The following is a 25,221-nucleotide window of genomic DNA, read 5'->3' on the forward strand; positions in this document are numbered from 1 at the left end:
AATGTGCAGTGGAATGAATTGAAACTCGGGTCTTCTTTGATAAAATTCGGTTCAGACGATTGCACGCATGGTCGATTGATTTGTGTGACATATATGTGACATTAGTGTGACTCCAGGTGTGACATATGTGTGACATTAGTGTTACTCCAGGTGTTTGCAACCTCTCACAGCAGAATTAAAATCAAAGTCGTTCTACCCTTGTATCAAGGCAAAGAATCCCATCAATTGGACTACCATGTACAACATGTACAGTATGTAGAGAAGCTGCTAGATTATATACATTTTTTATCAAAAGGTACTTTAAACAGCCCCTTGTAACCTTCAGCCGCTTCCACCAGACGTAGAAATAGGTATGCCCTCCTCATCAGCCTTCCGTAGCGAATGGTGTGATATGTGTTTTCGTCTAATTTAGAACTCCTTGCAGACTTTTAAGCGAGTTAGCTCTGCCTGTTCGCCATTGTCTGTCTCTCTAATCCCAACTAATTTCCATTCCTCGGGCAAGAAAAAAATGTGCCAGCGTGGTCTCGCTGATGTCACAGACTAGTCTGGCGTTTGTTTTTCTTCCCGTACTGTCTATTACCGCATCGGTCTATCCGTTGCCGCGAGCGAGCAAACTGGCCGGAAGAAACCGCCTTATGGTGCAGCTAATTGTGCGAGTCATACTGCTGTACGGGAAAAAGGTTAAAACTTGCATCGTTTCTTTCTTCCTTTTCCATGTTTTATGAGTTAGTGGATTCGTTGTTCTTTACTCGAGTCGAGATCGATCCACCGTCATCGTCGACCGCAATTTTAACCCCCGTTCCCTGGCTGTAGTTTCCCTTAGTAATAGTTATTCGTTCTTTATCCGTTGATTCTAATTGACTTGCATGAAGTACTAGCAACGTAAGAGCTTAAAGCATTTTGACATTTTAAAGCGTTTTGAGGTTTTAAAGCGTTTTGAATGTGGTAACATTGTGGTAGAACTGACGCAATTTCATGTTGTGACTAAGTACTGTAGTTCTGTGTTATTTCATATTGTTTAAAGAATGTTTTTATTGGAAAACATTTCTGTCAATTGTCCATTTCTTGAGTGCGATGGTTCGTGGCTGCATGCTATGATAAGTCCCCTCCGGGAGATAATTACTGTTGAGAATGTGGCGCACTGTAGTGCCCGAGAGCGGCTGTTTGAATTGTGCACACTTGGGTGTATGTGTGTGTTTGTGACGAGTAACGATTGACCTGGGGTCAGCTATCGGTTAAGTATTCTGAAAAGGTCTTGGTTGTGGTATATAACTGCAAACCTTCAACTTCAAACCTTTTGCGTGTGATCAATACTAATGACCCGTGCCTGAGCAAAACACGTAGAATGAAATAGATATCATTGACTGGTCGGGAATTGGCGCTCATCTTGCGAAAGACCTCAGCTTGGTATCTGCAGTTTTGATCAATTGACCCGATCTAATTTTGTGCGGGAGATTGTCGGTTTCGTAAAAACGACAGGAGATGTCGTGCGGCTGCTTTAAAGCCATAAGTTTATAATCCAGAGCAGCGCAAAATTTAACCTCAGTGCAGTTGAGCTTGGTTAATGGAGATGGATTTAATCTTGAGTAAAAGGCATCTTACCCGTGTTCAACCCACATGTTGAATAAATCTATGTAAAATGGCTTTAAAAATGCACTTCAAGTGCAGGCTAAATGACTATTCCATGCAAATGTTTGCTACCTGGAAGAAAAGAAAGAATTAAGGATTTTTTTTCTTTTTTTTATTCAGTTTGAAAGGGCCGTGAGTGCTTTTAGTGTAGGAGAGCATGTATCCTAATTGAGTCGTATTCATCAATACAGTTTGATGGATATATATGCTAATTTTTGCCACTGAGGTTAGGTTGGGTTGTATCATATGCATGCACTTACATTATTTATTCAACAGTTTGACAGATTTGATCATAATCCTTGTGAAAATATCTTTACAGTATCAATGTACACATTAGAACTCTAAATATTAGAAAGTATTTAAACAAAACCACAGATATTTTGAAATTTTGTTCTCCAAAGTTAACAAGGTACACTATTATACAGTTTGATTTGAATAGTTGTGGTTGGTCCTCAATTCTTCACTTATCATAATCCTCATTAAAGGTTATGATCAGGTCAAACTAAGACAACTTCCTTAAAATATTTTCACCAAATGCAAGCTGAATGAGTGAACGATTAAATGAGTTTCAATCGAACCTCCCAATTCATCCCAGAATGTTTTGTATCAATTTTGTATCTCATGTACTGTATGGAAAGAAGAAAAAAACAGGAAGAAATATGACAAATTTTGAACCTGTAGATATTATTGGTTGGAATGGAATTTGATGAAAACTGATGAATAGATTGTTTGAGTCTGCAAGTATCAAATAGCAGCAAAAATTGTTCTAGCCAGAGCATAATTTATTGTTCAAATTTTGCATCTATAGCAGGTTTGAAGGCTCTGAGCTATTGTCTTCTATAAGGTCCTACTGTATGGTTCCTGTGTACAACCAGATTGCAAAATGCATTGAGGTTTCAAGGACTTCAAGAAGTTCAATGCACTAGACTTCTGCTTGTTAGTATAACCAGAACTAGCTGTTACAATAACACTTTGGCATGATAAACACAGGTCAGTCTGCTGTACTGGCTATACAAACTGCCATCAAAAACAATAGAGGTATTGTACTCAAATGTTATGAATCCAAACACCAAGTATAAGAGGTATCCACGATTTCCATCATTAGATATCATGTAAAAGGTTTTTCAGAGTTTGACCTCTGGTGACTTATAAATAGGGGATTGGACCTAACAAGCAATAGGATTCTTATACTCAATATGGCAAATCCATATACAATGTATGAAAAGTATCCATGATTTCTACCATGAGAAATCATGTTTTGAAGGTTTTCAGGCCTTGACAAATATTTTTAAACGTACTCGCCATTTGGCGACCTTGACCAAAAATCTACTCGCCAAATTCCACTTGCCACTAGGCCTATGACTGTTGTTCAAGTCTCCAAAGTACAGATCTGCAACATCAAAACAAAAACTGCTATAGATGCACCATCTTTGCACTTGCATAGCAATTTGCCCATTTTGCATAGCATTTTGCATGGCATTTTGCATAGCATTTTACGGCGCAAAATTGGATGTATTATTCCCTGCTAGCAATTTGGAATATTTTGCATGTTGTAGGAGACTTTCAGCCTGGAAAAAAGAGGTAACTTGGGAACCTGGTTCCCGGGAAATTTTAGTCACTCACGGGAAATTTTGGAGAAGAGATAAAAAAATAAATCTTCGTCACTCGTGGGAAATTTTGGAGCAGAGATAGAAAGAAAAAAAAAACAGACAGCAAAAACATGAAGAGGGAGGAAGAAAGAAAGAAAGATGGAAACGGAAAATGAAAAGAAATAAGACGTGTCCGACAATAAAACATCATATATGAACCATTAAATTAGCACATGTATTAAACTCTATTATTACCGATTTACCGTCAGTCACTATCTGCGGGTCAATATAGGCCTACGCGCACTACGTGACCTAGGCTACACCAAATATCGAACGTTACTCGGGCTCAGCATGTTACGAGACTTCAAAGTTATTCTGAAATTTTTGTTATTTATTTTTCCTTCAAACGATGATTGTGAAGGTTCCCATGTACAAAATCTTACCCGTATGCATTTCACCTCATTTTGTTATAATAATTATAACGATTTAATAAATTTTGAGCCAAAACTGCAGGGAGTATATCCAGTTTAAATCCATCTTCGCACGGGACTGTATATTATTATTGCCTAGGGTACGGTACTGGCACACACTGCTGTGCGGTACTTGAGAGTTGATGCTGTAATGAAATGGATTAGTTGATTAATGCGGGGGTTCCACGATGTCATTTTTAGTTATCTTTCGCCACTTTTTTAATTTTTAAGATTTTTTGTACGAAAGATTGATATTGTACGTATTGAAAGTATATTTTTTGGAGTAAACAACAGCCGATTAACGATATGAATAAATCTGTACTATTCTTATGTATGTAGTTTATAATCCCGTCTTTACGTAGCCCCTATGTTACATTCTTATTGTCTGAAGTTCCAAACACGTGGTGACTTGTTGATAGTTAAAAACTTTTCATTGTGAACTTTTGAACTTGAAGGGGTTGCCCTATTCCAATATCATGGAATAGTGGGGAACTTCCAATTTCTTTTTGTGTACGGAATATACGGATTACTAGTTTAATCCATGTGCGAACGTGATAATCTAACATCGTACGTCGAGTGTGAGTGAAGGATGGTGTGGGTTGCTTTTTTCCAAGGTTTGTGCTTTTCTTTTGGAAGTGTATGTTAAAAAACAAAGGCCCTAATATAGCGTGTTATTTTTTATATTTTTTATAACCGTGCGTGTAAGAGTATGTACATACTGTAGCCTAGGCTATGCATATTGAATGTGTGACATTGACAGTCTCGGAACTAAGTGCTTTGAACCATAGATGAAAGTTGAGGAAAATACCGGTTGTAGTTACGATACCAGGATTTATGTTGCAACAAAACGACTCATGTGCTACGGTAACATGGTTTAACACATGTTTAGTACACCGGCAATCACTGTAAAAATGGGCCACCAAATCGCGTCAATTGGGTCTTCAATTTTCAAAAAGCTTCAGCTTCAGAGGGGGTAACATCCCCCCTCAGACACCCCCTACACTGCGTTCCGCGGTGGGAAATTCGTCTTCGTCGGATTTATGTTCCAGGGAACAAAACATTTTTGCTGACCGTGGAGACTTTGCCACAAAAGGCCACACTAGTTGGCAAACATTCATGCCAAGTATTAACATTGCTTTTTGGTGGTGGAAATATCACGAGGCATAAGTCATGTAGGTGGAATGCTGATTAAAAAGTATCCATACTGGTATAATTTTACATAAAACAGCTATCATCATGTTTTACGTTCTTTTTTTTTTTCCTTTTTTCTTATAAAGGAAAGAAATGCAGAAAGTGCCATAGAAGCCCTCAAAGAGTATGAACCTGAAATAGCCAAAGTTATCCGGCAGGAGAAAGCTGGTGTTCAGAGGATACGAGCAAGAGATTTAGTACCTGGAGATATAGTAGAAGTTTCTGGTAAGTCGCATATATATGTAGGGCCACTCTGGGACTAGAAGAATAGCTCTGTGGAGCAAGGTGTCTGCCCCTGTGATCATTGGGGAGAGGGAAGGGCAGAAGTGTGAGGGGAATACCTCTCTTTCAATCCCTCCCCAACCCCAGACCTACCATAGGATGGAACTCCATTCTTATTTCTCTCCATCTAAAGCCCTGCCTAAGAGTCTTCAAATGCATCAGTTTAAATAGCGTGTTTTCTGCGCCATCTGAGTATCCATGGCGATAGCATGTTTTTTTTTTGTGCCATCTGAGTATCCATGACAATGCTGTTCAAGATGATGATGATGTTGGTTATGATGGATTACCTGCTAAATATGACTGCGCTGTATTACTGCATCTGTGATATTTGAAGTCATTTGAGAAACCCTTGTGTTACGGGATATCGTTGTAACTGTAGGGAAGTGTACCAAAACAAAAATCGTTGGTGAATGTTTCAAAAGGTGGCTGGCTATCAGGAAATGGAAAAGTTTGCTTGTAAGACTTATTTATGTGGATCTGCCTTTTTGTTAGTAGAAAGAAAAAATTGACATATATCTGTTGTCTAGTTGCTCAGCAATGATTGGATTGAAGAATGTTGTACTGAAGAAATAAAGGCCACAAGTTTGTGGTTTTGGCATGCAATCAAAGGCTAACTCACATTGTTGACAAAATGGGGCTTAGAAGAAAATGCCAAGCACACTTAATCATATTAAAGATAAAGGGGGAGGGGGAAGGGGGTGGCGATACACCTCATTGAGCCCTTCCCCAGGCACTTAGCAGTACTATCTTATTTACTCTTCATCTGTAATTCATAGCTCTGTGATTGGATATATTCAAACGTAATAAAGATCTTTCAGAGACATTTGTTCAGATGAAATGATGAAACCAGGATTGTACAGCCCTTGGCTTTATCTACACAGAACTAATATGTGTTCATTGATTAGTATTTCACTGTACAAATTTTGTTATTGGATATTATGCAAATAATGAATGGTTTCCATTCGTGCAATAGTGCAAATATTTCATGAGTTGAAAGATGGAATGTTCCATTCAACGAGGCGCATGGAACAAATGACATCTTTCAACGAATGAAGTATTTGCACTATTGCACGAATGGAAACCATTCATTATTTGTTTTATACAACATATTATATTAAGATGGGTAAAATGCACACATGCAACAGATTGTTTTGAACAGACAGGTTTCTCTGCTCTCTTACCATTGAAAAAAGGGCTACCAAAAAAGTATAACACATGGTTCTATTTCATACAGTGGAATAGAGCGGATTTTGCATGCAATCAACGAGCAATTAACCAATCAAATGACCAGAATACAATTAGGTGTTGTATAAAACGGAATGACATGCGGAAAAAACAAAAGTCCACAGGTGCTCGGCCGCTTTCGAGATTAGTTTCATTATCATGTCAAATTAATTCCAAAAGTGTCACTTTTATTAAGTTAAGTTATCAAACCAATGTCAAGAAATCTCTGGATGAACAAGTGTCTGTAAATACGGTACTGTCGGGCTGCTTGTTAGCCTTCAAAAAAATTTTGCGCATGCCAACTAGATGCCGTGTACAGGTTGGGTATACATTGAACAATAACAAGGAAGGGATCAACTTAACTTGTGAATTCAGATGTAATAACGGCAAGGTATTTCATCATACATGTACACGACACAGTCAATCGGATTGCAACGTTATACAGACTTCCATGTACACGTGTACTTAATATTCAGTGTAGTCCAAATATTGAAGTTTGATACAACCAAAAAGAGGGAACTTTATACTTAAATACAGATTAATGACATTTAACTGCAATTTATCCACATAAATAATTCCACAGGGTATATACTGTGCATATCTACATTCCCCCCTCCCCCTCATATATTTGTCTGAAATTTTGTTGTGGAATTGTTGGAAGTGTGGGAGGTTGGGGTGGGGTGGGAGGATGAGGGCAGGGGGGAGGATGAGGGCAGGGGGGAGATTGGATATTCCTGCAGATTGGAAATTTTTGCTTTATGGACCCTTAATCTCCACTCTTGGTTGATTCCACCATTTTCTCCTAGGCTCACACCTTTTAAAGTAAGGTTACAGTATATGGAGTTTGACCAACGTTTATCATCTCTACTGAATTTTGATCACAGTGTAACCACAACTAGCCATACTACTTCTACTCAATTTTATGGCAAGTTGCAAAAAGTTAATAGGGAGTCTTGTCAGGTCATGTGATGTTATGATCAGGTGTGGGTGGGAGGTGAGGTGGCAGATAGAGTGTAATAACATAAAATGAGAAAAATGTACCCTGGTGAAAACTGCAAATTCAAACCAGAAATGCTATATATATGTATACAGTACAGTATATTATTCTTACCATTGCATTTTTTAACATGTGCTCATTATTGTAACACTGTACAACAGAACTTTACTCACTGATTAGTTAGAAGATAAACCAACCTAAAATGCTGAATTGTTAGTGATAATTTTTATACCTGCAAAAAGTTGTGATGAACAATTAATCGTGCATTTTGAGTTGAGTTTGGTCAAATATTTGAGATTATTTACTCTGGCAAGAATAGAAAACTGTTTAGTCAAGTGAAGACAAAGATTTAGATAATTTTGAAAATTTCCACTTTTGTTTCATACAGATTGGTAATGACCAATAATTAAGCAAAAAAAGTGTCCGAAAAGATGACATTATGTGGGTGTTGCTTAATTATTTTATTTGATGTCAAACTAGAGGATTAACTCTTGTGTAATGTGTATACATGTAATCATTTAATTTCCATATTTAAAATCAATATCTTTTTTTTAAAACAGGTCTTGTCCTCCACAGTTTCATATACATGTGCGTGAGTGTGTGTGTGTGTGACTTTATTCTGATCACTGCATGGAATGCTCATGGCAGGCTCCTGTTCTGAAGAGAAATTAAGAGATGATGAAACAGTGTATTTGCTAGAGTACAAAGTTTAATCAGGCTGTCTATAGTACAGTATAGTACAGTAGAGGCATGCAACACAGTGTTTCATATCAGAACGCTGCCTGCTCTGTTGGTAACTGGCACTGAATACCATTCATTTGGTGCACCTCGTCATCGTGTACAGAATGGAATTTTTTTTTTTTACTCACTTGGTGATGTCTCTGATACTTTAAGTCAACAGTTTTAAACCCTTGAATGGGAAGGTTGGAAGCAAAGGCATGTGAAAGACAAGCCATCTTGTGGATTTAACTTTGGTAGATGGCATGCATTCATTTTCTTTGTTCTCTTTATTAAAGATAGTACTAAAGAGGAGTTGGGGGGGGGGGGGGAGGAGAGAAATGGAACGAGAATTGAGAAAGGAGAATTGTTAGTTGAGAAGTGTCAGTGTGTGAATAGGAGTGTGTGAATTTAGTATGGCTGTATATGGTAAGTACAGTACAGTATGAAAATCTTTGTGAAGAATTTTGTGATCATGTTACAATGACTGGTGGATGCCCCCCTCAATGTTGCATTCTCAATAGTAAACTAGATATAAATAAAGGATATATCATCTGAAGATTGTTTCAAAGGGGAGGGGGAGGGGAGGGGGAGGGGAAGGCAGACAAGGCACTCTGTGTGACATGTTGCTGTGAACAATCATAGCAATGTTTTTAATTTCCATGAAGGATGGGTGAAAACTAGCATAGAAAATCAAATACTCCTCTTATCTCATAGGAATGGCCACATTGGAGAAGTGTGTAGTTTGTATTAAAAAAAATTGGACGAGACTCAAAATCTGTTCAGATTTAAATGATCTAATCTAGGAAGTTACATCAAGGTGAAGTACGCATTAGAACAGTCTGGCAAGACTTGTTTTTGTGTAATGGTAAAATCAAAGTTTTGCAGGTATTTCAATGATGTTATTGATTTACAAGGCTGTTAGAAGACACTGCTTCTTAAATGCTGTGTCTACCACCACCTTCACACTAGTGAATCCCTCCTCAGCATTTTTTTTATATTTTCTTAGCATTTTAACACAAGTGCAATTGTGTTTTAGCATAGGACCATGCCCAGGCTTATTGTAACTCTTACAAGCTGATTAACTTTGCCCACACAATTAATCTTTGTTCTGCAGAGGCCCAGAGGGTCGCCATGACAACATTGATGTCACCAGCCTGTAAAGAAATACATAAAAACTGTGCTCTAGCTGCAGGGGATGGCAGGGAAGTTTATATACTGGTAGTTTGTCCTTGTGCTGAAAATATTTAGACATGTTTTCCCAGCGTGTGTTTTGGTATACTGCAGAAACAGCGCAGTCGTCCATTAAAAGAAATTTGGACTGGAAAGTATCAGTGTTTGTGGTGAAGAGTGGAAAGCCATGATTGTCTTCGTCTGGGTAGATTCGGTTGCACTACAGAATGTAAATGTATCTAGATCCCTGACTTAATGGTATGTTATGTGCAAGAGCATGTAACATTCAATCTGATATTGTCATTAGGACTGTACCCGTATAGATCACAACCAGATACATTACATAATTAATTTCTCTGCTGTTAATTTTTCAGCTGGTGGGTTTAGAAATATAATAATAATAAATGAGACTTATATAGCGCCAAATCAGTAAACAAAAGTCACTGCTCAAGGCGCTTTACAAAGAAAGTAAATTAATTTACAACAGAACAAGTGAAAAAATGGGTCTGAAGTAGAAAGTTTATAGCATGTTCGAATGTGATCTGGTAACTTGTTCCAGAGATAAGACCCAGAGTATTCGAAAACCCGCAATGATTTACTTGATTAGATGCACAAATGTAATGGTAGCTTGGCACAGTGTTACTGTCTGCTTGGTGATGACCGATCGATTGGTGTAACCAGACAAAAAAAATGTAAAAAAAAAAAAATGGAATGGTAGAGTATGTAATTTGTCTCATAGATAGATCTGTGGAAACTGATTTATGGTTAAGTTGCAGTGATGATGATCTTATACTTGCTTGCAGGTTGTTTATTTTTTTAATTTTTTTTTTGTGGTTACATTTTTTCAAACCCAGGGATGAAGTTGATGTTTTCCAGAATTTCCCTTCATAAATTTTCGCATTTGTAGGTTATTCTTAGAAGTGACTCCAGCTTCATTTGGTTTATACTTGGACTCATCCCCTGAATGGCTTTGTGTCTTTCTCATACATATACATACAGAAAATAATAGCCTTTTCCTAGTAAAGATCCCATGACTGTGAATGAGTGGAATGGTTTGCCTGAGAAAGTTGTACAAGTTGCAAGTTGTGTGAATGGGTTTAAGAATGCTTTGGACAAGCACTTTAAGCATTGTAATCGGGTCTGAGTGTTTGTGTCTTAAGTTTTTTTTTCTCCTATAGGGTCCTTGATGGGGACTTGAGTGTCCCTCCTGATCCTTTTTTTCCCTACTAAACTAAACTACTGTAGTTTACCTAAATACTGGTCTTTCCCTCAGACAACCTCAGTAATAGTTCTGGTCGACTTAACAGTACAACAGGATACTAACTGTAAGCTATCAACAGATCATGTCCCACTCGTTGCCGATCGATATATTCCACTATTAAGAGGAGTGGTTTTGTATTTGTGTAGAATTTAAAACGTTTGTTGTTTTGTCATTCTCATATTATTCTGAGAACGACACCTCACATCCCTAATCTATTTTAATTCAGTTAATTAATATCATTGATATTATTATCGATCCCTAACCTATGCCAACCCTTAACCATTTTAAACTCGACGCCAACCTATTATCCAATGGTACAGTCCAAAATAACACAGACCGGCGACAAGTGGGACTTGATCCACTATCAACTATCAGAAAGTTCTTGAAAATAATCGCTGAATCATTCAGACTGTAAATTTACGACAACCGTACGTTTTGTCCAACTTCAAAATAGAATTTAGGAAAAAAAAGCCCTTTTTTGAAGAAAGCCAATTTTAGTTGGATGCTGATGGTGAGATTTACTTCGTTCCTCGCTTACCTGTCTCCCCCCAACCTATGCACCTCATTCTACCGCGCCTAGAATGTCCTGGTAACCTTTTAACACTGTGCACCCTCTGTGACCCGGCTTCACGGGTCACCAACCTTCCTTCTCATTCTACCAACCAAAGCGTCTACTTCGTATTTTTTCGAGCGGATATTTTCCACCGAATTTCGTCCACTTTTGGTTCCTAGGATCGGAAATTTTTTCCCATCCACTGTTTTTGGAAGTATTTGAAGTCTTTGCAGCCCGATAAGTATCCTTTTCTTTTTTTAGAGAGGTTTTTAGGGCTGTTTTTCGGGAGCGGCGTTCGCTCCGCTTTTTTTCTGTGCAGAACTCTAGTACTGGTAGCAGTTCCGCGAATTGTTTACCGTAGTTACGCTAGTTCCCGCCTTTTTTGGCTACACACGCTATTGCGTTAGTTCTTTCCCTCACCCGTTGTTTAGTTGTTAACTACTCTACTTCTCTTGTATTATCGCTGCTTTATACGTTATATATCTATATTACTTGTCCCTTCCTTGCTCCCAGGCTCGTTCCTGGCTTTTTCCCCACCTTTTTGTGGGCTGGCCTTATGCCTATTCTGTTACCTTGTAAGCCGCGGGCCTCTAGCCGAGGCACGGTGTTAAGGTAGTATCGCATTGCCCTTACCATGTGTGTATATTTTATTATCCTTATACCACATGTGTATATTAATTTATACTACATGGGTATATCATATTTATAATTACATTTGTTTGTAAATGTTTACATTATACCTATCTCTTCCTTGTTAGCTGTTTTCCTCCCCAAAGAAGGGGGGCTTCTCCTATCATATTGTTAAGAAGTTGTTCCCTTAGCTAGGGGTCATTCAGTCATGTCTAGGAATCAGCTGAAATGCATTGACTGCTCCATGTTCCGGCCAGTGAGGGCCGGGGATGAACTTGCCCTTGTCCCTAGTGCCGTACTTTTCCAGGAGGGTTCCGTGTCTGGTGCGTTCCCAGTTCACCCCCATTCCTTGGCTAATTATCATTACCTGGCTAGCAGGACTTAGATTGTAGCTACAGAACATACTAGACTTGCTCCCCAACCCCAGCGGCTCCCTAGTAGTGGGAGACCTAGTACAGATAGGAGAGGAAGAGGAAGGAGAGGTGGTGAGAGGGGGCCGAGGAAGAGAGTGTGGACAGAGAAAGAGAAGGGCCAGGCTCCGGCCAAGAGAAAATTTTTTTGCCTTCCATGCTTTCGTTACTTGTTCGCTTTAAGTGTTGGGTTTTCACTTTTGTAGCGTACCTTGTAACCACGACCCCCTTTTCGCATTAGCGCGAATGGGCGGTTCTCGCATTGTTTACATGTTCTTATCTGTACATGTTTTTATCTGTTATTTTTCTTATAAGATGTTTGCTCGTTTCATGTACTTCGTTACTTGGTCGCCTTTCTAAGTGTTGGTTTTCACTCTTGTAGCGTACAGTACTGTTTCGCTTAACTCCCGTGGAAAAAAAAAAAAAAAAAAAAAAAAACCAACGATCGATAACAAACGTTGAAAATCAAAAAAAAAAAAAAAAAGTTGAAAACGAATAAGTTCGTTGACAAAATTTAGACCACTGCGGGCACGGTTGTCAACGAAGTTCTACAAATTTTCCACGAAAGTTATCGCGATCAAAAACCGCAAAGGCAATTCTAGTCTCCCCACCCCGCTCCTTCCACTCCCTTGGTTAGTTTACGTTCTTACGATAGACTACCTTTCCTAGCCTTCCTAACGTGAGTTTTTCAATCATGTACTCGGAGCCACTTGAATTATGTCAATTGTTTTGATGTTCCGCCCGGATCGGGCGGGGATTGGCCAGGATCCTTGCCCCAGAGGCAGGACCTGTAGCCCAGAGACCCTTGTTGGTCTAAATCTTGTTTACGCCAGCTCCTTGGCAAGAATTATACACTTGGCTGGCTAGCTAGCTAGCTCCGGGACAAACTGGACACCATCCCGTACCCCCAACGGCTCTCCGAGAGGGGAGGGAATTGTAGGAGAGACTGGAGGTGAGGAAGAAGCCAAAGAGTCGTTAAGAGATAGAATGGGGAGTGGCCAAGAACACATAGAGTGGCCCAATGGCTTGGCGCACTGTACTAGCTGATGTACGAGACTCCCCTTCCGGAGGAGAGAGATAGAGAGAGAGAAGAAAGAGTTTTTGCCCCCCCAAGGTCCCGGCGACGTCCGGATTGTATGACCAAGGGGGCAGGCAAGGGCAAGGCCTAGGCCAATGTAAAGCCCATTAGAAATTCCGACCAGAACCCAAGGTCCCGGCGACGTCCGGATTGTATGACCAAGGGGGAGGCAAGGGCAAGGCTAAAGGCCAATGTAAAGCCCATTAGAAATTCCGACCGGAACGGACAAAATGTCCGGGTCGAGGAGAGTGGTACTCGGCGTGGTACACACAGAGATGGGCTCCGGGAGCCCGGGTCCGGCGAGACCCCAGAGGGAGTGAAGAACCGAGGTTCCACTCCGGATCCGAGACCGGCCTCGAAGCCGGGAACCGGAGCTACAATCGACTGCTGGGTCCCGAGAGATGGGCTTCGGAGGGCCCGGGTCCGACGAGACTCCATAGGGAGCCCGAAACCAAAGCCCCACTACGGACCCAGAGCCGGTCCCGGAGCCGGGAACCGATGAGATCGACGACTGCTGGGCCCCCAGAACGGGGAAGCAGGGGCACAAACCCGGTCCGCAGACCTCCTAGCTGGAGCCGCGGCCGATCCCGAGGCCGGGGGCCGACGAGAGTAACAACTACTGGGCCCCCAGAGCGCCCAATCCGAAAAGAGAGCCGGCCCCGAACGAGGTTCCCACGGCGAAGGGACATATACTTATCCCCAGCCTCAGAGAGGGAAGGACAAATACGGGCACTGAACACCCGGCCGCGACACCACGATCAATCCCAGACCAAAGAATGCAACCTGATTTGTCCCCCGGTGAGGAACTTCTGGTTTGCAGAACGTCGGTCAACCTGTCCGGCCTAGACGACGAGGTCGACCCCTAGATTTCGGGGTTACAGAGGACGGTTACTCCCGCTTCCCAGAGGAGGAAAGCCTTCTACATCGGGGGGATCGTTGCCCCCCGAAACTAGCAGCTTGGGCTGCGACGACAGGTTCGAATCAATTGCAGAAAAACACCGCAACCGCTACACCTTTAATCGCTACACATCCCAAATGTGTTTAACAAGTACAGTACCAGCAGAAACCAGGACATGACATAGTTTTCCTGGGCATTCATGGGTCAGATCGTCCTCGCTAATTATACTCCTCTCTAATAATAATAATTCATCGCCATATATCTAGGTTTAAAACCTCACTTGTGTTCTAAAACACTTGTGGAACCCACTCTCAGAACATGTTAAAATGCGCAAGCCGAATATGCTAAAATGCGCAAGACTGAATGGTTTCAAACGATGCTTTAATATCTTGGCAAACTGCCAAAAAGAGGACTATCTCAAACATTGGCAACGTGCCAGAAAAACGAAAACTTCTTAAGCCTTGGCAAACTGCCAGCAATGTGTATAACGCGGTACATTTGTTAAGAGAGGAGGCGGGGCCAGGCAGTCACCTGGTTTGCCACGTGTGAGCTCAACGTTTGCTGCAACGAGCTGTCGACTATGTGAGCGATCCTATGGTATAAGCCTCTCTATTTCTCTGGAGAATTACCAAGACATACGCGTGAGTAAGTTGAATAAGGGGTAGGATAGAACCCCATGAAAGCTACAAGGGCTATCACGCTCCGAACATACGGGATACGCTCCATGAATAACTTGTTCGATGTTCCAAAACTTTAAGCAGAGTTGCACTTCGTAGCACCTGATAGGCTGGCCGTGACCATGCGCTAGCTGGTTTCAATAGGAAGTTGGAAACCTTCACTGTACTACGATAGTGATACAATTCTCATCTCGACATGAAGAGACTTGAGAAGTAACAGGTACGTTAGCATAACATTTAATACGTTTTATAACATCAAATGTGGTGTTGTTGAAACGTCGACATAACGTTCTATGAGATTTTAATGTTATATTAATGTCATATTCATGTCCTTACGAAATTTGTGTGGATTTACTAGCCTGAAAACGTTTCGGTGACATATTTTTTTACACCGCAAATAACGTTATCATAACAAAAGACGAAGCGTTTAATAACGCGTTTGTGCGTGATGAGTAACTCCCCGGGCTCGGTTAAAGCAGCCAGGGATGTATGAGGTGGAATTTCTACAAACCCACCCTCTCACCAACTTCACGGTCCCTGTTGGGAGTTTGTTTCTGATGAGTAGACCTATAGCCCAGTTACTGTAGCTCAGTGGTTAAGGCCGGTGCCTTGCAATTATAAGGTCCCGAGTTGGGGTCACTCCAAGATTAATGTATGTCGTCCAGTCACAGAGTTGTTGACAATTCATTATCATGGAAATTAAATACGAATGTAAGAGACTGAATTCGGTCAACTTGCGGCCTTGATAGGTCTACGAGGTTTCTTCACAAGTTCCTGCTTGCAGGATGATCCAAAATACATATAATACATTATACTAAAATACATAAATACATATATAGTTTTAGTAGTCACATACAGTATAACAGTTTTAGCATTGACCAAGATTCTGATGAAGCAAACTATCCATTCAGTACTCAATTTTCGAGAGCACTGTGGTCAAATGGTGAAGGCAGTGGACTGGTGATCTAAGACTTGCAGTTTTGAGTCCTGGCCAGATCATCCCGTTGTGTCTTTGGGCAAGGCATTTTATCTCCATTGCGTCTTTCCATTCAGGTGTATAAAGGGGGACCTTTAGATAAACTGTCAGTCGGGGGCTTTTTGGCTACCGCAATGAGGAGGGATCTGTCTCTATGTTTGACAGGTTATCGCTGATCAGGGTTATTTTGTTAGGCGGGGAATAGTGCCAGAACAGACAGGCACTGCCAGCCGAGACCTCTCTGGCACAAGTGGTAGACTTCCTCACTCCCTCTTCGAGGAGGGAAAGCAAGTGTCAACCATCAAGAACTACAGGTTGGCAATTACCACGATCCACCGCGGCTTTCCAGATGGGTCCACCCCGGTCAACAACGGGGACATCACCCAGCCCATCAGGGGGATGGCAAACAGGCGTCCTCGGACCAGACGGCTCGCCCCCTCGTGGAGTCCATCAGCAGCACTGCAGGCACTCACTAAATCACCATACGAACCACTGGCTTCAGCCTCGCTGGCAGCCCTTAGAAAGAAAACCCTTTTCCTGATCACCCTCGCGTCAGCAAGAAGAAGGAGCTGTTTCCACGCTCTGCCTACAAAGCAGAACCATATTAGGTTTGAGAACTATGGGAGAATGGTCCCCGATCCGTCCTTCATACCCAAGAACCAGGTCCTTTCCTTCCTGCCGGGGGACATCTTTATCCCTGTAATAAAGACGCTTTCCTCAGTCGCAGAGGATATACTGTGGGGCCCAGTCAGGGCTCTCAAATGGTACTTAAACAAGACTCAACCCCTGAGACGAACAACCATGTCCTTGTTCATACTACCCAGAGCACCTTTTTCAACGGTGTCTAAGGACACCCTCTCTCGGTGGCTGACGGAGATTATTCGCCCCTTCGCAGTTGGCACAACTTTAACGAGAGCCCATGACATTAGAGGAAAAGCGGCCTCGACAGCTCTTTTTGCAGGAGTCCCAATAGAGGTCATCCTTAAGGCAGCAGCTTGGCGGACACCAACGACGTTCGTCGCCTGTTACCTTTCAGACTCATTACAGGCTGAGGCGACATTACGTAGCGTGGTGATGCGAGATCCGGCGGGTACTAGGTCCCACCCCTCGGGCCTCCCACCATCGGGCAGTGCCACTCGGTGCATAGGTTGGGGGGAGACAGGTAAGCGAGGAACGAAGTAAATACTCCAAAACTTACTGGTTTGGATATTTACGAGTGACGAGCTTACCTGTCTCCATTCCCGCCTCCCTCCCCCGAGGAGGGTGGAACACAGCCGCACGGAGGAGCGGTCTCATTGACTTAACAAAACACCTTCTAGCACAGGCCAAGAGACATGAGGAAAGGAGGTTCCACTACCGTACGAGCCCCCGTACCATCACCTATTGTTACCAGCGAGTTTGTTGCAAAGTTTTATCTTGACCGGTAGTAACCGGTAGCAACTTGTAGTAATCGGTAGTAACTTGTAGTATCTCGTAGTAACTTAGGGCCACTATGAGTGACTTAAGGAAGAGTGTCTTAAAGTGTTTTATATATATATGGAGAAGCGTTATATATATATTTCCTTTATAATGTTGATACTCTTTTTCCTTCCGTCTTTCTCCATTAAACACTACGGTGCTCAGGGCCTTGGGCCTAACTTGTAGAGTACCTTCTGCTACCTTTTTTAGACCTAAGGGGTACAGGCTGATGGGGTCGTACAGGGTAGCCCCCCCCCCTCCCCACAGGAAGGGGAGTACTACCCCTCCCGTTGGAAGCGTCAGAAATTCGATGTTAGACTAGGAGTCGAGGGGGTAGCCCTCCCATCTGTCGGGAAGGACTACTACTCGACTCCAAGGCAGAGACCACTTTGGAGGGGCTTTGGTCTCATGAGAAGGAAGGTTGGTGACCCGTGAAGCCGGGTCACAGAGGGTGCACAGTGTTAAAAGGTTACCAGGACATTCTAGGCGCGGTAGAATGAGGTGCATAGGTTGGGGGGAGACAGGTAAGCTCGTCACTCGTAAATATCCAAACCAGTAAGTTTTGGAGTGTTGGGCTGACAGAAAGACATTTGGTGGATTCATGCAGGTTGCATGTAAGGTCATTTATAAGTTGAAAATCAGATATATGAATTAAATCTTTGTAATATTAAGAGTGACTTCTGTGCAGCTTGGATCCAGTACTACCCTATGACCCTCCCTATTCCCCTTCCCATCCATACCACTCCTGTCCTCCATACCTCCCTACTACTGCCTACATACATCACCTTCTCTGTTTCCCATAGAAAAAAAAGAAAGAAATATACTTCTAACTTGCAATCAATGTATGTTTGATGAATGCAGAGCAGCTGCATATGCTGCACGCTGCTGTGTACAGCAAGTCCTAAGAGTTTTGTTTGCGTATTTAAATAGCGTAACAAACCGTCTCGTTCCCCATGAAATCCGTTCTTGTTAATTTCAAAGTGCATCTAGCCTCCTGGACAGCAAGATTGCAGATCTCTTAAAACAATAAAATGCAAACTATGTTCTTTTGGGGCAGTGAAACAGTTTTGCTTATTTGGGTCCTCATCAGGGGGGGGGGGGGAGTTGGGGGTGGTAAGGAATCGTCATTGTCATGGTAAGCTGACCTCGTCCCATTTTGCCCTCTTTATAAAAAAGTGCGATGCTAGCGTCTAAAACCAAGTGCCATTTTATCGTTATCACTTAATAAGCATTTTGCTCTGACTGAAATCCTGTTTTCCCAAGTCGCTTGTAAATCACCTACAAGATGAGAGTAATTGTTACCAGGCCGGGCTAATAAGCCTTTTTATCAGCAGAGAGAATCTGGCTCGCTCCATTCACACAGGCAGATGAGTCGGACATATGTTGTCGCTTTGGCCTGTGAGATGATAGTTTTAAGAACAGGGAAGAAGAATAAGGAGAGCAATAAAATCACTCAAGTAATATATCCCATTTAGATTCTGTTCAACTCTTGTGTTTTGTTACTTTGATTTGGAGATGGAAGTCGCAGAGTATAACATACTGTATGGCGTGTATCACGTGTGTATTTGTATAGGGCGGCTTGTGTGTTAATGAAGTACTCTTTATATAAATTGGAAATTGTCATGGCAACCGATAGATTTTGCACCAGGCATTATTCTCATGGAAGGTAATCCCAGCCGTTATCAGCGCTGTATACAATAGAAGTAAGGTTACTTTAAATGTAGCAACAAAAAACTGGTACACACAAAGGAAAGAAAAAAGAAAGCATAAAAGAAAAAGCCCACCCCCCCCAAAAAAAATAACCAAAACAAAGGGAACTTCAAACATCTTCTGGATAGATAGATTTCTCATTTAATGAACACAGCAGCAAGAGGAGAGATTGTTCTGATTGTGATTCCGTTTCTAGATGAGATGGAGAAATTAGAACGAAGGTGAACGATATATATCGACGATGACTCTGAGTGACTGAAAAGATTTTGATAACCATTGCATGCTGTGTATTGATTTTTGTTTTTAAATGGACTACATCTTTTTTCTATTCTCATTTCCTCTTTTTGATGTGATATTAATATATGCAACCAGAGAAGGTCACATTTGCCAAGGTCTACAAAGTAAATTATTTTGCCACAAACAGTGTTCCGACAATGAATCTGTGTCTAGATGAGATGGAGAAATATGAAGGAAGATGAATGATCCTCCCTTTTGGTAGAACACAATGTCCTCCCCCCCCCCCCCCCACATTTATCATTTGGTCTGTTTTACAAGGAAAATTCCTGTCAGTGTTTTGAGTATGACAAGAGCAAAGAAAGTTTTAAGTTAGTCTTGAGTTGGATTTGGATTAAATCCCAGGAATAGTAGTCCAGAATTGGTCAGCCCTGTCAAAGTTTGTTTTTTTAATAGTTGATTATTTGTCGATTTAAGAAATGTTGAGGTCAAGGTTTGGATTTGAATTAAGCCTCAGAAATTGTTGAGCCCTGTCAAAGTTTTTTTTTTTTTTTCATTAGTTATTTGTTGTCATGGGTTTTAAACATTGAATACACAAACAATTAAAAACAACATACTCATACATGCATTTTTGCATTCTGGTTTTAAGACAAACTTTATAACAAGACACATTCCCCAGATTCCTTGGTATTAATAACAGGAAGAATGCTAAATACTGTGCTAAATTATGAAAATGGATCACATGAAGAATTTGAATGTTACTAATTATATATATATATTTTTTTTTCTTTTGCTCTACACAGTTGGTGATAAAATTCCTGCCGATATGAGGGTTATTCTTATTAAATCAACTACTCTGAGGGTAGACCAGGCTCTACTAACAGGTAAGTGACAAAATTGTCAAAGTTTACATAGTGAAAAAATCAGTTTGTGGAAGAATTCACAGCACTGCAAAGGGCGGGTTCTGTTGCACCGTTAACCAGTAGACAGTACGCTCAGGTCCCCCTGTTGTATCTTTTTAATAAAAGATAGCTGTGCTCACTGAAAACAGGGATAGTAGATCTAAGGTACACAAAAATAGCTTGACAAATTCATGTTGTTTCTTTATTTTCCCTCCCTCCCTCCCTCCCTCCCTCCCTCCCTCCCTCCCTCCCTCCCTCCCTCCCTCCCTCCCTCCCTCCCTCCCTCCCTCCCTCCCTCCCTCCCTCCCTCCCTCCCTCCCTCCCTCCCTCCCTCCCTCCCTCCCTCCCTCCCTCCCTCCCTCCCTCCCTCCCTCCCTCCCTCCCTCCCTCCCTCCCTCCCTCCCTCCCTCCCTCCCTCCCTCCCTCCCTCCCTCCCTCCCTCCCTCCCTCCCTCCCTCCCTCCCTCCCTCCCTCCCTCCCTCCCTCCCTCCCTCCCTCCCTCCCTCCCTCCCTCCCTCCCTCCCTCCCTCCCTCCCTCCCTCCCTCCCTCCCTGGTCCCTTCCCATAAGAATTATTGCAGGAATCTTCCCTAGAAGATGAAATCTATCGGTTACACCAGATCATGTTTGTTTCAGCTGTGCCGTGGTGTCATGTTGTGGTACTGTACCCAAGGTGCAGTATGCACACACTGGATGGGTTACATATATTGCTTTACCGAGACGTGTAGAATTTTTACCGCTAATTGGTTCACTGTGTGTGTTGATCTTCAAATGTCTCCTTTGACATTTGGTTTCAGATTGATCGAGGATATTGTCTTGAGATCAATCTAGTGTATTTGTTTAACAGAGTTTCGTAAGTACTTCAAGAATGCGCCCCGACGTGGGTTATGCGGGGTAAAAATGAGATTGTCGCGTGTGTCTGCCCTAGATATTGCATAAATTACCCATTAAACTTTACCATATGGAGGTACAGTTTGTACGTCATAAACTGTTAATGGTTTCTAGCCTGATGAGTGTGCTGTGATCGGGGACGGAAAAAGCACCCTCCACCCCTCCGTAAGCAAACCTCAAAATCCACTCCCCCCCCCCAAAAAAAAAAATTGTAGGTCATTAGTTAAACACTGAACATGTTAATCAAGAGATTAAAAAATATATATATCCATTGTTTTTCTTACGTGTGATTAATACTGATATGTAAAGTGCTGAGAAAATGTTGATGATTAAAGGAATTTCATTCACGACTCACTCATTAACCTTTGTTTAAGTGATAACGTCCAATTAGGAGCTATAAATTGTGTGATGTTTAATGCAGCTGTTGGTATCAGTAGAAATCATGCAGTTTGTGGTTTCACTCTGATCCTCAAATTTCCTTGATATTTGCAGTGCATTTAGGTGAGACTTACCAACTCTCATTTCAATAATTGAAGAAACAGTTAAAACATTTTTTCTGATTAGTTTATCATAAACTGTGATATAAGTATGGAGTATCTGGGGTTGTGGTTTGAATCAATACTAGTCTTATTTAGATTAAAAGTGTAAGACTGCACTATCCCAAAATTTGGCAGTGAAAACTCCCAACATCTGCTTTATTAACTATTATTATATTGATCAGTTTGGTTAAGTAGGAAGGAAGGAGGTGGGGGGGGGGAGGTGGTGAAGGGGGATTTGGGAAGCTATCAGAATATCTCTCTATCTTTGTTCATGATGAACATTCGCACTCAGAGAGCTACAACAGCTCCTGTTGATTTCATGAATTCCTCGTTTCTGAAACTTTGGTAGTAGAGATCGCTGAATCAGAGAGACCAGTCGATGTGTTTGGAGCAAAGTATGTCAAAAGATTAAAACAGTATTGAAGTTTGCCAGTATTTTACGGGAGTTTGAGGCGAAGTGATTTGTAAGTTTGAAGCTGCAATCTAAAAGAAATGGTGGATCAAAATCTTCAATAATTAAAGAACAAATTAACCTAAAATAGCCTAGAAGATATAACACCTAAATTAATGTAAATTATTTAACTAATAAGCAGTTAAATTTTCCTATCATTTTTGAATTTCCCTAAAAGCCAGCAGCAATTTTTTTGTTTTTTTTGTTTGTTTAATATGATGTAACAAAAGTGTCCAATGCAACAAATTTTGTCAGAATTGAGGTGTCAACTTCTTTCCCCACAGAGTTCAACAATTCTTTGAGGTGTTGTCTTTAATGGATGAATTTCAACACTGTTTGTGTGTGACAATTTTTTTTCAAGTTAATTGCAAAACTGCCATAAATCATACAGTCGTAGTAACAGACCAAACTTCTTGCCATATATTCCTTGAAAAGTGTCTCCAAGACTCATTTGGGTTCATAATTTATTCATTTTTGAATATCTGTAGACATTTAGAAGGAGATGTGTGCAAATCGAGCAAGATAACAAAAAAAGGACTCTTTATAAAAGCTGACATTTCTTGTCAGAGGTATTGAAGGAAGATACAGCAACTGCATGGGCAGCTTCACTTTACCAATGTGCTCTCAAGTTAAACCATAACTGGTACCTACTGGTTACCTTGGCAACATTATTTTCCATCATTTAATGCAAAAAAAGAAAAAAAGATTTGTTCATAATGGCAAATTAGAGTCATGGCCTCGCAGCCTGTGCATAATTGGAGTAAATGAGCCCTGATTCTCCAGTGTCTTAGTTCAGAGAATTTGTGTCTTTCCCTCGCTTGCATATGGACCAGTTTGGGTTTGAATTATGGCTATACTGTAGAAAAGTGGTCTCAGGTGGAAAGGAAAGGGTACACCAGGGGACATGGACCATTTAGAAGCTATTGCTTGTCTGTTCAGGATTCATTTGCCTCCCCCTCTTTCCCTATCCCCCCCCCCCTCACCCCCAAAATGAAAAGTTGCAGTACCTTATAAATGGCTGTTGGTGTTGCTTTTATATTCAGTATTCTCCCCCCACCCCTCCCCACAAAATCCTGTTACCTGTAGTACCTTATTTATGGATGTGTGTGTGTCATTGTGTTTATATAGTTAGGAAATTGCATTTGTTCTTTGATTTGTTCATTTACAGGAGAGAGTGTTAGCGTGATGAAACAGACTGAAGTTATTCCAGATATGAAAGCTGTCAACCAAGACAAGAAGAACATATTATTCTCAGTAAGTTTACTCTAGGTAATTCCCCTCGTAACTGTTTAAAATTGACTGCAGCAATCTGTTGTATAAGAGGGTATATTATTTAATATGGTTTCCTGTGGTGGTCAAAGGTCATTTGAGGTCAACAGCATTCCAAGTCTGAAAACATTTTACACATGATTACTTCAAAGAGTAAGGCTGGTTTTGAAGTCCATATTTGGAGGACCCTGTGGAGCCACCTTGTTGAGTAGAAAATTTGTATGCGTATGCTGGGTATGACTTCTTTTTCATATAATGCATAATTGCAAGGAAGCCCTTAATTATGACTTTCATGTATGTTTATATAATTTTTCCAAAGGTCCAAAAATGTTGACAACAGTACATGAAGAACAGAAAATGGGATTAAACAATAGCAATTAACAGTTCTGTTGTTTACAGGGTTTTTTGTGTTTGTTGTTATTGTTGTGAATTTATTTTCCAAAATGGGAGTTAATAACATGTTAGAAAAACAAAGTGGGAGGCTGAAATCTTTCAAATCTTTGAGAAACAATTTGGGTTGAGTATCTCACAAATGAGAAATGGAGATGGTTTTTCAGGAATACTATTAAACCAAAAGTACTATGAGGGTGAACTATTATTTTATCCAAGGAACACAACAACACTTGCATTTCAGGACTTGAAAATCTGCGACGAGATTTGTTTGTAACATCAGCTCAAGCGCAATCTTGTTTTGACTTTTTCTTGTTTGAGATCTGAAGCAAATAACGACATATTGTTCCATTTGATTTCCATGCAACTCTGTCTTCCATGTTTTATGTGTGAATGATAAAATCAGCTCGTAGGAGTCACTTCTTCTAGATTTCAAATAGCTCGGCACAGAGACTGTTGCTCACATTTTGTTAAAAGTATTCAGCAGTTTTTTACCGTTTAGCTTTTGGGCGGAATATTCAGTCGAAATACAAAACATTTTATCTGCGATGTGTGAGGCAGAAAGAGGATAAAATCACGATGCTAGAGAGACGGTCGCCTGAGGAATGTATAAGTCCGTACGATTAAAGTAATTAAGCTCGGTTCCAGGGTGGATTTGTCATCTCGGATGGTGTAGATCTCAGAGGCACAGGGACTCGGAAAATACTACTATCAACATTTGCAGGATAGTGCCTCCCCCTTGGGAAACTTTGTAGTGACTTGAAAATAGTTTCTAGTCGACTAAGTCGTTTTTGAAATTTGTTCACGGTTCAATGGACAGATTTCACTCTCTCTTTCGGCTTGAGTTTACAACTTTTGCGGATTAAACTTAATTTCTCCATGTCGTTGTGCAGGCTGCTGATTCCCAAAGAAGTTTGAAACGATTTAAGAGTACAGTGTATTGTCTTAGAAAAGGATGATTTTATATTGTCCAAATATTCTGAATTCACACCAACAAAAGTTGTTTTGGGATTTTAATTACAGCAGTTCAAAGTAAATCCAATCAAGATGGTGATAAAACAAAAAACAAAAACGACAATAAATTAATGACCCCCCCAAAAAAAGTGTAAACATCGACCAGTGAAACTTCCCATGAATGGCTGCTGGGGTTTTAAGAATCATTTTCATTGTATCATGATATGGTTTGCCTGGGTTATAATTAACATTAACAGTCATGTGCTAGCGAGTTCAAAATGAGATGTGTATATGCACATTTAGTGGAAAGTGATATAATCAGGTTAGAACTCGTGGTTATGTTTTAAAATAGAAGGGTATTAAGTAATTTATGTCTGTTGATCAATATTACCAATAAAATAATACTCTCTATATTCTGCAGGGAACCAATATCGCATCTGGCAAATGTGCAGGTATTGTCATCAACACTGGTCTGAATACAGAAATCGGTGAGTATCTTTTGATTTAACGTTCATTAAAACAGACCTCGAATTTCACAACGTTGGCCAACCGCTAAAGATTGCCAGCGTCTACGAATATCTACCTGCTGAAATCGATTTCTCTCTGGCATTTTCCTGAACTACAAATACACATGTCTCAGTTAACTGTAATGACTATAGACAGACTTTT

At 40.9% G+C, this 25,221-nt stretch overlaps 1 protein-coding gene across 2 annotated transcripts in view; it reads left to right on the top strand.

The window, feature by feature from the left end:
* Window positions 1–25,221, top strand: part of LOC139981076 (sarcoplasmic/endoplasmic reticulum calcium ATPase 1-like) — a 70,459-nt gene that overhangs the window by 15,589 nt on the left and 29,649 nt on the right. For both annotated transcript variants that reach the window (XM_071993235.1, XM_071993236.1), the window contains exons 5-8: window positions 4,966–5,104; window positions 19,961–20,041; window positions 23,108–23,193; window positions 24,974–25,040. In XM_071993235.1, coding sequence (XP_071849336.1) covers window positions 4,966–5,104; window positions 19,961–20,041; window positions 23,108–23,193; window positions 24,974–25,040 — 373 coding nt within the window. The remainder of the gene's footprint in view (window positions 1–4,965; window positions 5,105–19,960; window positions 20,042–23,107; window positions 23,194–24,973; window positions 25,041–25,221) is intronic.

This window comes from Apostichopus japonicus, chromosome 15 (assembly GCF_037975245.1).
Source record: "Apostichopus japonicus isolate 1M-3 chromosome 15, ASM3797524v1, whole genome shotgun sequence".
NCBI lineage: Eukaryota > Metazoa > Echinodermata > Holothuroidea > Aspidochirotida > Stichopodidae > Apostichopus > Apostichopus japonicus.